This window comes from Artemia sp. Qi Xiang Cuo, chromosome 11, assembly GCF_049724085.1.
Source record: "Artemia sp. Qi Xiang Cuo chromosome 11, ASM4972408v1, whole genome shotgun sequence".
Lineage (NCBI taxonomy): Eukaryota > Metazoa > Arthropoda > Branchiopoda > Anostraca > Artemiidae > Artemia > Artemia sp. Qi Xiang Cuo.
In genome coordinates this window covers 23,584,005-23,598,450 of record NC_142804.1, presented here as the reverse complement: position 1 = coordinate 23,598,450, position 14,446 = coordinate 23,584,005, and the positions used below count along the sequence as shown (strand labels likewise).

The 14,446-nt window shown below is 32.3% G+C and overlaps 1 protein-coding gene across 1 annotated transcript in view; it reads left to right on the top strand.

The window, feature by feature from the left end:
- The window catches only part of LOC148946780 (uncharacterized), a 308,282-nt gene extending 294,982 nt beyond the window's left edge, over positions 1 to 13,300 (top strand). Inside the window, exon 23 of the mRNA XM_089096599.1 lies at positions 12,676 to 13,300. Coding sequence (XP_088952725.1) covers positions 12,676 to 12,968 — 293 coding nt within the window. The 3' untranslated portion in view covers positions 12,969 to 13,300. The remainder of the gene's footprint in view (positions 1 to 12,675) is intronic.
- The last annotated feature ends 1,146 nt before the right edge of the window (positions 13,301 to 14,446 follow it).

Below are 14,446 nucleotides of genomic sequence, written 5' to 3'. Positions count from 1 at the left end.
CGTTTAGAATGTCTAATAAAACGTCGGAGATGTAAGAAAAGGAATTTTCATACATCTATTGTCAGACACATGGGAACAAATTCTTTCATGAATTCGCCTCCTGGATAAAAAAAAAAAGACATTTCATTCAAGAAATTATGACGAAACTCTAAGTAAGCAACAAACTCTTTCTTGAAGTTACCTCATGGATACACAATGCAGAAATTTCATTTAAGGAATTATCAAAAATTGTAAGTAAGTAGCAAATTCTTTCAAAAATATGTTAATACGTTTAAGCAATAAATATTTTTAAGCTTAACCCGTCTTTATTCTTTAGAATAGTTTTATTCATTTCAATAAATTATGAAAAAATTGTAAGCAAGTAACAATAGCTTTCTTGAATTCACTTCCTGGACACAATACAAATATTTAATTCAAGAAATCATAATAAAATCGCAAGTAAGTAATAAAGTCTTTATTGTTTTCACCTATTGGATACGCAATACTGAAATTTCATTCAAGAAATTATGAAGGAATTGTAAATAGGTAACACACTCATGTTACCTCATGGATACACAATGCAGAAATTTCATTTAAGAAATTATCAAAAATTGTAAGTAAGTAGCAAATTCTTTCTTGAATTCGCCTCCTGGGTAAATAAAAAAGACAGTTCATTAAAGAAATTAGGTAAAATTGTAAGTAAGTAGCAAATTCTTTCTTGAATTCACCTGCTGGATAAACAAAAGACATTTCGTTCGAGAAATTATGACAAAAGTCCAAGTAAGTAACAAACTCTTTATTGTTTTCATGACTTAGATACACGATGTAGAAATTTAATTCAGGAAATTATGAAAAAATTCTCAGTAAGTAACAATTTCTTTCTTGAAGTCTACTCTTGGATACACAATACGGAAATTTCATTTAAGAAATTATGAAAATATTTGTAAGTAAGTAACAAACTCTTTTTTTTTCACCTCTTGGATATACTATACAAATACTTCATTCAAGAAATTATGAAAAAATCGCAAGTAATTAACTTTTTTTTTCTTTATCAAAAACAATTTTCACTTAGCTACACGATGTAGAAATTTAATTCAAGAAATTATGAAAAAATATCAGTAAGCAACAATTTCTTTCATGAAGTCAACTCATGGATACACAATACAGAAATTTCATTCAAAAATTTCATGACTTAGATACACGATGTAGAAATTTGATTCAAGAAATTATGAAAAAATTCTCAGTAGGTAACAATTTCTTTCTTGAAGTCATTTCTTGGATACACAATACGGAAATTTCATTCAAGAAATTATGAAAATATTTGTAAGTAAGTAACAAACTCTTCATTGATTTCACCTCTTGGATATACAGTACAGATACTTCATTCAATAAATTGTTAAAAAATCGCAAGTAAGTAACTTTTTTTTTATATTTATAAAAAAAAATTTTCACTTAGATAAATGATGTAGAAATTTAATTCAAGAAATTATTGAAAAATTCTCAGTAAGTAACAATTTCTTTCTTGAAGTCAATTCTTGGATACGCAATACGGAAATTTCATTCAAGAAATTATGAAAAAATTGTAACTAAGTAGCAAATTCTTTCTTGAATTTACCTGTTGGACAAACAAAAAAAGACATTTCGTTCAAGAAATTATGACAAAATTCTAAGTAAGTAACAAACTCTATTATTTTCACGAGTTAGATATACGATGTAGAAATTAAATTCAATAAATTATTAAAAAATTCTCATTCTATGTAGCAAATTATTTATTGAATTAACCTGTTGGATAAACAAAAAAAAAACAAAAAAAGACATTTCGTTCAAGAAATTATGACAAAATTCTAAGTAAGTAACAAACTTTATTGTTTTCACGAGTTAGATATACGATGTAGAAATTAAATTCTTGAAATTATGAAAAAATTCTCAGTAAGTAACCATTTCTTTCTTGAAGTCAACTCTTGGATACACAATACGGAAATTTCATTCAAGAAATTATGAAAATATTTGTATGTAAGTAACACACTCTTTATTAATTTCACCTATTAGATATACAGTAGAGATACTTCATTCAAGAAATTATGAAAAAAATCGCAAGTAAGTAGTTTTTTTTTATCTTTATCAAATACGATTTTCACTTAGCAACACGATGTAGAAATTTAATTCAGGAAATTATAAAAAAATTCTCAGTAAGTAATAATTTCTTTCTTGAAGTAAACTCTTGGATACACACAATAAGTAAATTTCATTCAAGAAATTATAAAAAATATTTGTAAGTAAGTAACAAGCTCTTTATTGATTTCACCTCTTGAATATACAGTACAGATACTTCATTCAAGAAACGTGATTAAACACGTTTTGAAACTACATGCTATTTGTATGCCTTTCCTTGGCACCTTTCCGAACGAGCGGGGATTCCCCACTGGTTCCTACACATTGCAAAAAGTGAGCAGTACGAAAACTCTACGTTTTCAACCAGACTGGTTTTTTAGGGACCAATCAGGAGAGATATGCAAAGTCGACATAGCTTTATTTCATTTTTTTAAGGTTCATTTAGACGAGGTTACGTGCGCGCACGTCTCTCTTTATCAAAAACAATTTTCACTTAGCTACACGATGTAGAAATTTAATTCAAGAAATTAGGAAAAAATTCTCAGTAAGTAACAATTTCTTTCTTGAAGTCAACTCTTGGATACACACAATACGGAAATTTCATTCAAGAAATTATAAAAAATACTTGTAAGTAAGTAACAAGCTCTTTATTGATTTCACCTCTTGAATATACAGTACAGATACTTCATTCAAGAAACGTGATTAAACACGTTTTGAAACTACATGCTATTTGTATGCCTTTCCTTGGCACCTTTCCAAACGAGCGGGGATTCCCCACTGGTTCCTACACATTGCAAAAAGCGAGCAGTACAAAAACTCTACGTTTTCAACCAGACTGGTTTTTTAGGGACCAATCAGGAGAGATATGCAAAGTCGACATAGCTTTATTTCATTTTTTAACGTTAATTTAGACGAGGTTACGTGCGCACACGTAACTTCGTCTAAATTAACCTTAAAAAAAATTAAATAAAGCTATGTCGACTTTGCATATCTCTCCTGATTGGTCCCTAAAAAACCAGTCTGGTTGAAAACGTAGAGTTTTCGTACTGCTCACTTTTTGCAATGTGTAGGAACCAGCGGGGAATCCCCTGCTCGTTTGGAAAGGTGCCAAGGAAAGGCATACAAATAGCATGTAGTTTCAAAACGTGTTTAATCACGTTTCTTGAATGAAGTATCTGTACTGTATATTCAAGAGGTGAAATCAATAAAGAGCTTGTTACTTACTTACAAGTATTTTTTCTAATTTCTTGAATGAAATTTCCGTATTGTGTGTATCCAAGAGTTGACTTCAAGAAAGAAATTGTTACTTACTGAGAATTTTTTCATAATTTCTTGAATTAAATTTCTACATCGTGTATCTAAGTCAAAATTGTTTTTGATAAAGAGATAAGTGCGCGCACGTAACCTCGTCTAAATGAACCTTAACAAAAAATGAAATAAAGCTATGTCGACTTTGCATATCTCTCCTGATTGGTCCCTAAAAAACCAGTCTGGTTGAAAACGTAGAGTTTTCGTACTGCTCACTTTTTGCAATGTGTAGGAACCAGTGGGGAATCCCCGCTCGTTTGGAAAGGTGCCAAGGAAAGGCATACAAATAGCATGTAGTTTCAAAACGTGTTTAATCACGTTTCTTGAATGAAGTATCTGTACTGTATATTCAAGAGGTGAAATCAATAAAGAGCTCGTTACTTACTTACAAATATTTTTTATAATTTCTTGAATGAAATTTTCGTATTGTGTCAATCCAAGAGTTGACTTCAAGAAAGAAATTATTACTTACTGAGAATTTTTTCATAATTTCCTGAATTAAATTTCTACATCGTGTAGCTAAGTGAAAATCGTTTTTGATAAAGAGAAAAAAAAACTACTTACTTGCGATTTTTTTCATAATTTCTTGAATGAAGTATCTCTACTGTATATCTAATAGGTGAAATTAATAAAGAGTGTGTTACTTACTTACAAATATTTTCATAATTTCTTGAATGAAATTTCCGTATTGTGTATCCAAGAGTTGACTTCAAGAAAGAAATGGTTACTTACTGAGAATTTTGTCATAATTTCAAGAATTTAATTTCTGCATCGTATATCAAACTCGTGAAAACAATAAAGTTTGTTACTTAGAATTTTGTCATAATTTCTTGAACGAAATATTTTTTTTGTTTTTTTTTGTTTATCCAACAGGTGAATTCAAGAAAGAATTTGCTACTTAGACTGAGAATTTTTTCATAATTTCTTGAATTTAATTTCTACGTCGTATATCTAACTCGTGAAAACAATAGTGTTTGTTACTTACTTAGAATTTTGTCATAATTTCTTGAACGAAATGTCTTTTTTTTGTTTGTCCAACAGGTAAATTCAAGAAAGAATTTGCTACTTAGTTACAATTTTTTCATAATTTCTTGAATGAAATTTCCGTATTGCGTATCCAAGAGTTGACTTCAATAAAGAAATTGTTACTTACTGAGAATTTTTAAATAATTTCTTTAATTAAATTTCTAAATCTTTTAGCTAAGTGAAAATTTTTTTTTATAAAGATAAAAAAAAAGTTACTTAATTGCGATTTTTTCATAATTTCTTGAATGAAGTATCTGTACTGTATATCCAAGAGGTGAAATCAATAAAGAGTTTGTTACTTACTTACAAATATTTTTATAATTTCTTGAATGAAATTTCCGTATTGTGTATCCAAGAGATGACTTCAATAAAGAAATTGTTACTTACTGAGAATTTTTTCATAATTTCTTGAATCAAATTTCTACATCGTGTATCTAAGTCATGAAATTCTTGAATGAAATTTCCGTATTGTGTATCCATGAGTTGACTTCAAGAAAGAAATTGTTACTTACTGAGATTTTTTTTCTAATTTCTTGAATTAAATTTCTACATCGTGTAGCTAAGTGAAAATTGTTTTTGATAAAGAAAAAAAAAGTTAATTACTTGCGATTTTTTCATAATTTCTTGAATGAAGTATCTGTACAGTATATCCAAGAGGTGAAAAAAAGAGTTTGTTACTTACTTACAAATATTTTCATAATTTCTTAAATGAAATTTCCGTATTGTGTATCCAAGAGTAGACTTCAAGAAAGAAATTGTTACTTACTGAGAATTTTTTCATAATTTCCTGAATTAAATTTCTACATCGTGTATCTAAGTCATGAAAACAATAAAGAGTTTGTTACTTACTTGGAATTTTGTCATAATTTCTCAAACAAAATGTCTTTTTGTTTATCCAGCAGGTGAATTCAAGAAAGAATTTGCTACTTACTTACAATTTTACCTAATTTCTTTAATGAACTGTCTTTTTTATTTACCCAGGAGGCGAATTCAAGAAAGAATTTGCTACTTACTTACAATTTTTGATAATTTCTTAAATGAAATTTCTGCATTGTGTATCCATGAGGTAACATGAGTGTGTTACCTATTTACAATTCCTTCATAATTTCTTGAATGAAATTTCAGTATTGCGTATCCAATAGGTGAAAACAATAAAGACTTTATTACTTACTTGCGATTTTATTATGATTTCTTGAATTAAATATTTGTATTGTGTCCAGGAAGTGAATTCAAGAAAGCTATTGTTACTTGCTTACAATTTTTTCATAATTTATTGAAATGAATAAAACTATTCTAAAGAATAAAGACGGGTTAAGCTTAAAAATATTTATTGCTTAAACGTATTAACATATTTTTGAAAGAATTTGCTACTTACTTACAATTTTTCATAATTTCTTAAATGAAATTTCTGCATTGTGTATCCTTGATGTAACTTCAAGAAAGAGTTTGTTGCTTACTTAGAGTTTCGTCATAACTTCTTAACTGAATTGTCTTTTTTTTATTTATCCAGGAGGCGAATTCAAGAAAGAATTTGTTCTCATGTATCTGACAATACATGTACGCAAATTCCTTTTCTTACATATCCGATGTTTTATTAGACATTCTAAACGTTTGATATGCTAGCTTACTCTAAAAATAATGAACACATAACAATGTAATGCATAATATATTTTTAATGAAATAATGCTATGTAGAATATTAATACAAAAAATATATTACGATACATTATTAATATCAATGATTAACTTTGGACATTTTGAATCTGTTCCATAAAATAGTTCACCATGTTCTCTCTTGATATTATAGCTATTGTCTTCTCTTAGTTCGTAATCAGTAAAATGATCATTATTCCATTTTGAGTCATACACAATTTTTTCTGGTGCGTCATCAACAGGCTCAATATGCTTTTCGTCTTTGGTATTATTTGGTTCAATGACTGTTTGATCAATGGCAGTAACGTTTGCTGGTGCTTTGTTTTTCATCCATTCATCTTTATATTCCATCGTGATATTTTCTGACAATGCCCTTTTTATTTTTCTGGCAATTTCACTGTCTATTATCACATTATTTTTACACAGGTAACAGTTTCAGCACGTAGACAAGATATGGTTTACGATATTATTAGAAGAGTAGGCCTTTCTTTTATTGATCTTCCGTTGAATGCTAATACCCGAAAGGTGACGATTGGATGTATCAGTAGGTAATGTGTTACCTGCAGCAGTAGCAAGGAGTTGTCCTCTATCATCAATGATTATTTTTATGTTGGAATTCTCTTTGAGTGCAATCATCTCTGGAGATATCAATCTCGCATAACCACCAACATAAGAGTTGAATTTTTTCGGTATTCCAAAGAAATTTAATTCCTTACTGTCATGACAATGCATGCTTAAATTTCCAATAGTGCTACCACCTGTACTTGTTTCAAAGTTTAAATACTTCTCTTTGTCGGCATTCAATGCTACAATAACCTTGTTATGTAAACACACTTTATTAAAATGCTTCATCTTCACTTTTTTTTAAAGATATGACTTATGTGTTTATAGTTCCACTGTGTAAGAAATACTGATTTAATACATTCAATAGATTAGGTAGTATCAATAACTGGTCATAGAATACCAGTGGGAAAGTCACATCATGTCTCTGACCAATCACAGAGCGCAATTATTAGAACTGTAAGCATATTTTGACATTTTAAGTTATGTACAAAAAGAAAAAAATAAATAAAGTTGAAAAATTTCGAAGTTTTAAAAAAGTTTGAATTAAACACTTTTAGGATATCGAGTGTCTTTACTGAAAAGATGAAAAACCAAACGGAATCAGGCAACAGAGTCTCTCAAACCCCCGTAAAGTTATTTTAAAAGATACAAGAACTACTTATTTACAACAAAAATTTCGCTTTTAATGAACACCAAGTAAAGACAAACCACACGGAATCAGGCAACTGAGTCTCTCAAATCCCGTAAAGCTCTTTTAAAAGATACAAAAACTACTTATTTAACGCAAAAATATAGTTTTTAATGACCACCAAGTAAAGAAAAACCACACGGAATCCTGCAACTGAGTCTGTTAATCCCCGTAAAGCTCTTTTAAAAGATACAAAAACTACTTATTTAACACAAAAATTTAGTTTTTAATGACCAACAAGTAAAGAAAAACCTCACGGAAACAGGCAACTGAGTCTCTCAATCCCCGTAAAGTTCTTTTAAAAGATAGAAAAACTACTTATTTAACACGAAATTTTCGTTTTTAATGACCCCTAAGTAAAGAAAAACCACACGGAATTAGGCGACTGAGTCTCTCAAACCCTTTAAAGATCTTTTAAAAGATACAACAAATGACCACCTCGTAAAGAAAAACCACACGGAATCAGGCACCTGAGTCTCTCAATCCCAGTAAAGCTCTTTGAAAAGATACAAAAACTACTTATTTAACAAAAAAATTTAGTTTTTAATGACCACCATGAAAAGAAAAACCACACGTAATCAGGCAACTGAGTCTCTCAAACCCCTTAAAGCTCTTTTAAAAGATACAAAAACTACTTATTTAACACAAAAATTTCGTTTTTAATGACCACCAAGTAAAGGAAAACCACACGGAATCAGGCAACTGAGTTTCTCAAACCCTGTAAAGCTCTTTTAAAAGATACAAAAACTACTTATTTAACACAAAAATTTCGTTTTTAATGACCACCATGAAAAGAAAAACCACACGGAATCAGGCAACTGAGTCTTTCAAACCCCTTAAAGCTCTTTTAAAAGATACAAAAACTACTTATTTAACACAAAAATTTCGTTTTTAATGACTACCAAGTAAAGGAAAACCACACGGAATCAGGCAACTGAGTCTCTCAAACCCCTTAAAGCTCTTTTAAAAGATACAAAAACTACTTATTTAACAAAAAAATTTCTTTTTTAATGACCACCATGAAAATAAAAACCACATGGAGTCAGTCAACTGAGTCTTTCAAACCCCTTAACTTTCTTTTAAAAGATACAAAACTACTTATTTACTCTCATGTAACTCAAGCCCCATTTAACTCTACCCCCCGTGCACCTGAACACCCCATGGAACTACAATAAGAAGTTAACTTTGAAGGATCATAAGGATGTAACAGTGACAAGCTAAACCGCGACAAAGCACTACTCTCGTGGAACAAAATCCCCATTTAACTCAACTCCCCCGTGCAACTGAACCCCCTTGTAACTGAACCCCTGTATAACCGAAACCCCCGTGTAACTGTACCCCCCTTTAACTGAACCCTCGTGCAACTCAACCCTCCAGGAACCCCACACCCATGAACATCTAAAAAACTATGTCTGAAAACCTAAACAGCTAATTAAATATTCTAATTCTTGATTCCAGGCACATAATACCATAAAATACTAAAGTTAAACTTCTCAGCAAAATATTCAGCCCCAGCTCGAAGTGTCAGAATTAGCCAAGTTTAAAAAAAAAAACCTACAGCTAAACCACGACAAAGCAATACTCTCGTGGCCCCAATTAACTCAACCCCCATGCAACTGCCCCCCCCAGGTACCTAAAATCACAAGTGAACTTTGAAGGATCAAGAGAATGTAACTGTGACAAGCTAAACCACGACAAAACACTACTCTCGTGGAACTCAATCCCCATTTAACTCAACCCCCCGTGCAACTGAACCCCCTTGTAACTGAACCCCTGTATAACCGAAACCCCCGTGTAACTGTACCTCCTTTAACTGAACCCTCGTGCAACTCATCCCTCCAGGACCCCAACACCCAAGAACATATGAAAAACTATGTCTGAAAACCTAAACAGCTAATTAACTATTCTATTTCATGATTTCAGGCACATAAAACCATAAAATACTAAAGTTAACTTCTCAGCAAACTATTCATCCCAAACTCGAAGTTTCAGAATTAGCCAAGTTTTAAAAAAAAAAACCTACAGCTAAACCACGACAAAGCACTACTCTCGTGGAACTCAAGCCCCATTTAACTCAACCCCCATGCAACTAAACCCCCCATGTAACTAAAATCAAAAGTGAACTTTGAAGGATCAAGAGAATGTAACTGTGACAAGCTAAACCACGACAAAACACTACTCTCGTGGAACTCAATCCCCATTTAACTCCCCCCCCCGTGCCACTGAACACCCGTGTCACGGAGCCCCGGTATAACCGAAGCCCCCGGGTCACGGTACCTCCTTTAACTGAACCCGCGTGCAACTCATCCCGCCAGGACCCCGACACCCAAGAACAAATAAAAAAAACTATGTCTGAAAACCTAAACAGCTAATTAACTATTCTAATTCATGATTTCGGGCACATAAAACCATAAAATACTAAAGTTAACTTATCAGCAAACTATTCATCCCAAACTCGAAGTTTCAGAATTAGCCAAGTTTAAAAAAAAAACCTACTAATCAACTTACAGATGAATGACCACGGATTTATTGAACTTTGAAATTGCGTAAATTAAAAAAAAACATGTACTGGAAAGGTGTCAAGGAACGTAAAGTGGGACAAATACACCGGAAGGAACGTAAAGTGGCAGAAATGGTAGTTCCTACTCTACTAGCTTATTTGGAGAGCTTGAAGGATGGTAGACGTGATTCATGGTCAAATCAGGTCAAGAAAATACTGGACCTTTGTGGACTTTCGGAGATGTGGAATGAAGGAAAAGGCACTATGGATGAAACCGTGTGAGTATGGAAGGAAGTCCAGCGAACCCTAAATGACCAAGAAATCCAAGAGAGGTAAGCTCATAAGGACCAATCTATGTCTTTGAGGTTTTACTCCTAAGCCAAAGACATCTGGAGGGGGGATATTTATCATAAATTTGAGACAAATAAAAAGGGTTATGAGAATTTATTGTTGGTATGAGGGGACCGTTTGAATTTAGAGGAGAGAAAGGCTTTTTTTGGAAAATTTTGGCTGGCGACTGGCCACTATTTTTGCCCTAAGAGTGGATTGGCGAACGAAAACCTATTTCATTTTGTATCCGAGTGTGAAAAGCTGTCTGAGTTGCGGAATGAATGTTTTGGACGAGTGTTTGGGAGTGAATGTTGGTTAATAGAGCGGATGGCTGAGAGGAACGCATGTGCTACTAAACAGTTGTGTAAGTTTCTTCGTTTAGGGATTAAATATAGGGAATCATGTTTGAGAGGATAGCCTGATACTATTTTTATGATTTGAATTTTATTATATGGTGTTTGTTGGTTAAAAGTCGAACCTTGGTGTGTTTCTTTTTTGCCGTTTTGTTGTTCTTTTTTCCTTTTTTGATTTTTACTATCTGAAGTTGTATTTTGTTCCTGAGTGTCGGTTTGGAGATTGTATTATGTATTGCTATGGCACACAGGCTTTTTGCAATAAATCTTATCTTGTCTTATGTAAACAATGGGCGAAGTTCATAACTTTCAGCCCTTCCCCTGGGAACTGTGGGGGATTAAGTCATCCTCAAAGACATATTTATTAGATCTTCGACTATGCTGAACAAAATGACAATCTCAAAATTTTGATAGGGTGACTTCGGGAAAAAAAACGAGAATGGGAGGGGGCCAAGTTGCCCTCCAACTTTTTTGGTCACTTAAAAAGGGCACTAGAACTTTTAATTTCCGTTCAAATCAGCCCTCTTACGATATTCTAGGACTACTGGATCGATACGATCACCCCTTGGTGAAACAAAAAAAAAAATTAAATAAAATAAACACGCATCCGTGATCTTTCTTCTGACAAAAAATACAAAATTCAACATTTTTGCAGATAGGAGCTTGAAACTTCCGCAGGAGGGTTTTCTGACACGCAGAATCCGATGGTGTGATTTTCATTAAAGTTCTATGACTTTTCGTGTTTCCCCCTTTTTTGAAAATAAGGAAAATTTTCTCAGGCGCGTAACTTTTGATGGGTAAAACTAAACTTAATGAAACTTATATATTTGAAATCAGCATAAAAATCTGATTCTATTGATGTATTATGGGTATCCAAATACATGTTTTTAAAGTTTCGGTTACTATTGACCCGGGTCGCTCCTTACTTACAGTTCGTTACCACGAACTGTTTGATTTTCTCCAAAAAGGAAAGGGTTTTCACTTAAGGCTCACGGAAAGCCTTTTCAGAAGTAAGACAGGAATTGGTGAGATATTGAGCGTTAGCAAATTATAGCAAGAGTAAAAATAAACTTCTATGTTTTTTAGAGCGACCCGAGCCAATAATAACTGAAACTCCAAAAAAGGAGTCTGGAATGAATATATTCATTGAAAGAATCTACTTTTTGGCTGATTCCTAATATTTAAAATCCATCACGTTCAAAGTTGCCTGAGTTATAACATGAGTGATAACCTGAGATAACCTACCGTTTTAAATATACATGATGTTGGAAGAGGGGAGAGAACAGCCCCAAAAAAGGGTTCGATAGGATTCGTAAAGGATTCGTATTTTCCCTAACAAGAATGGTCATAATGGATACTTTTTTTCTCCAGGGCAGATTGTATCGAACCTCTGACCGTAGAGTTTGAGGAGGGGGCTCATTTGAACGTAAGTTAAAAATTTTAGTGTTTTTAAAGTAAGAAAGGGGTTTTTATTCAGTAAAGTGACGATTCCTGCCATTTAAGCAATCCCACAATCCAATATTTTAGAAACCATACTGCCGTTTTGTGAGACACGGCAGTTGTAAAACCATGTTGTGCCAGCTATGTCTGAAACACATTTGTAATCTATACGAAGTAAAGGTCATTAGAGACAAAAGGGCTATTTTCAAATTATGTTTTAATTCTTCAAAACTCAATAGTTAACTGAAATTGCTAAAATATAATCTTTATAAATATGTTTTATCCCATGTGTTTTTTTTTGTTGTTTTTTTTTTTGGCTACTCTTATCTACAAATAGTTTTACTGAGTTCGAACGAATACACATTATTATAACATAGGAAATTCATCAATTGCTTTTTATGAGATTAAGCACCCATGAACATGTTAAAATATCTGAATATGATTTTTTTTTACTTCGCTTGATAATAGCTTAAATCTTAACATATTGCCTAATCGTTTTTCTTTAGAGAGAACAGGACCCATGCTCTCTGTGCATTTACTTTGAGAAGTTTTTCTTTTCTTTTAATTTTTTGTTCAATTCTCAGGTTCATTCGGATCAGTTTAGTAGACAAATGTAAAATAAAATAGAGTTACAAGTTCATTACACTAGATTCTACATTACAGTGACTAGAAATAGGAATCATCTAATCAGAATCACACAGAAGCCCTTTTATATCTTTTCAGGGCATAGTGAAGAGCTATTTTTAACTGAATGGCACCGTTCTTGCCTCAGAGGACTTATCTATGCCATATTTTGGGTTCCAAACATCTATGAAACTCATGGAGTACTATTAGACCAATCGATAAAAGACGAAAATGAGTCGAAAAATGCCAATGTTGAAGAAGTTCTAGCAACAGCGCTTGTAGGAACAGTTGAAAGTGATAGTACAGAAATAAAGAAAAGAATGGGAGATCTTATTCTAGAATTTGAAGTTGTTGTTGATGAGTTTCTTGCTGGTAAATTGACAATGGATTAAGGCGTTATGCAAAGACCTTGAAATGCAATTGACCACAGATAATGCTATTTTAACCGATCTCCAAGAGCCTTTTCTTTAGGGCGGGGGGGGGGAGACAAGTGTCTCTACTAATACGCCAAAATGCCTGAAATTCAATATTTGTTGAAGTATCAGATACAAACCAGTTCCTAAGCATTCTGCACACAAATCCTACACATTTTCTCCTCAAGAAATATAAATCTTACCGCTTATGAGTGTGGTTTTGCTAGCATTAGGGGTCTACTGCTGAAAGGTCTTTGCTGTTATGTTACCAGGTTTTATGTATTTTCTTGAAATAAATGCATTTTGGGTCATATATATATAAATATATACATAGGGAAATATAGGGAGAGACCTTCAAAATTACAAAATGACTTCATTCACAAAAAAAGAAAAAAAAACAATATAAAATAAATACAGGTCAATGAGTAGCCTAGTGTCACGAAATATACAAGTTAATTCAGTCAAAAGAAAGGAGAAAAAAAAATACATCAAAAGTGAAATATGTCTATATACTTTTGAGGAAGAGACGAAATATACAAGGAAAAAATAAAGATAAAGTGTTGACAAAATTTTCTTTTTGAAGAAAAATTATGAAAAAATAAGAAAAAGCAGTCAGACAATTCAATAAAATAGAAAAAGAGGATTGACATATTGATGAGGTTGTAAAACATCTCAAGTAATAAAGTTAGTTCATTTCTGTAAATCAAGGGTGCACCCACATTGAAGGTGCGCAAATTGATTTCTAAGATTAATTTTAGAAAAAACTTAGACTACATCGTTGTAAAAAAAATTCCAATGTGGGATTCCAAAGACCGTACAAGATACAAGAGTGTCCATTGTGGTTCTGTAAGTAGCAGAGCTGGGAGACACATCTTCAACCAAGTTCATTCAATGCTCAGTTCATTCAATGCTCTCAGTGGGAAAGATCTTAGGGCATAAGCCAGATAAACAGATTAAGTAAACCACCTACCTGTGTGATGTAATTAATATATTTTTGAGTATCTTCTTGGCTGGTGTATGCTAATTTGTGGGAAAAGGAAAGAAAAGACAAATTGAATTGGAATCCTCTCGGGACTCTACTGATTCTATAACCATACATGAATCAATCCAAAATCTTACAGCTAGTGTACAGCTGATTTTATCAACTGTTAAAATTATTCAAGATGAAGTGCAAGGTCTAAGGAATGAAATAACAGAAATTAGATTTAAAATAAGAAGTGTATCCTCCAGTACCCTCACATTAGAAAGCTCAAGTCGAGCTCATGATGATGCTATCTCAAAGTTAAAAGAGGAGGTTAAAGACACATCATCAAGTAAGACGGTTGACAATTCTAGACTCGGGCCACTTTCAAACAGAATATTAATGCTAGAAAATGCTGAACGGCGAAATAATATTATTGCATGGAATTTAAATTGTTCATCAAAAGAAGAGAGTCTGATAAAATTAATGATAAAAT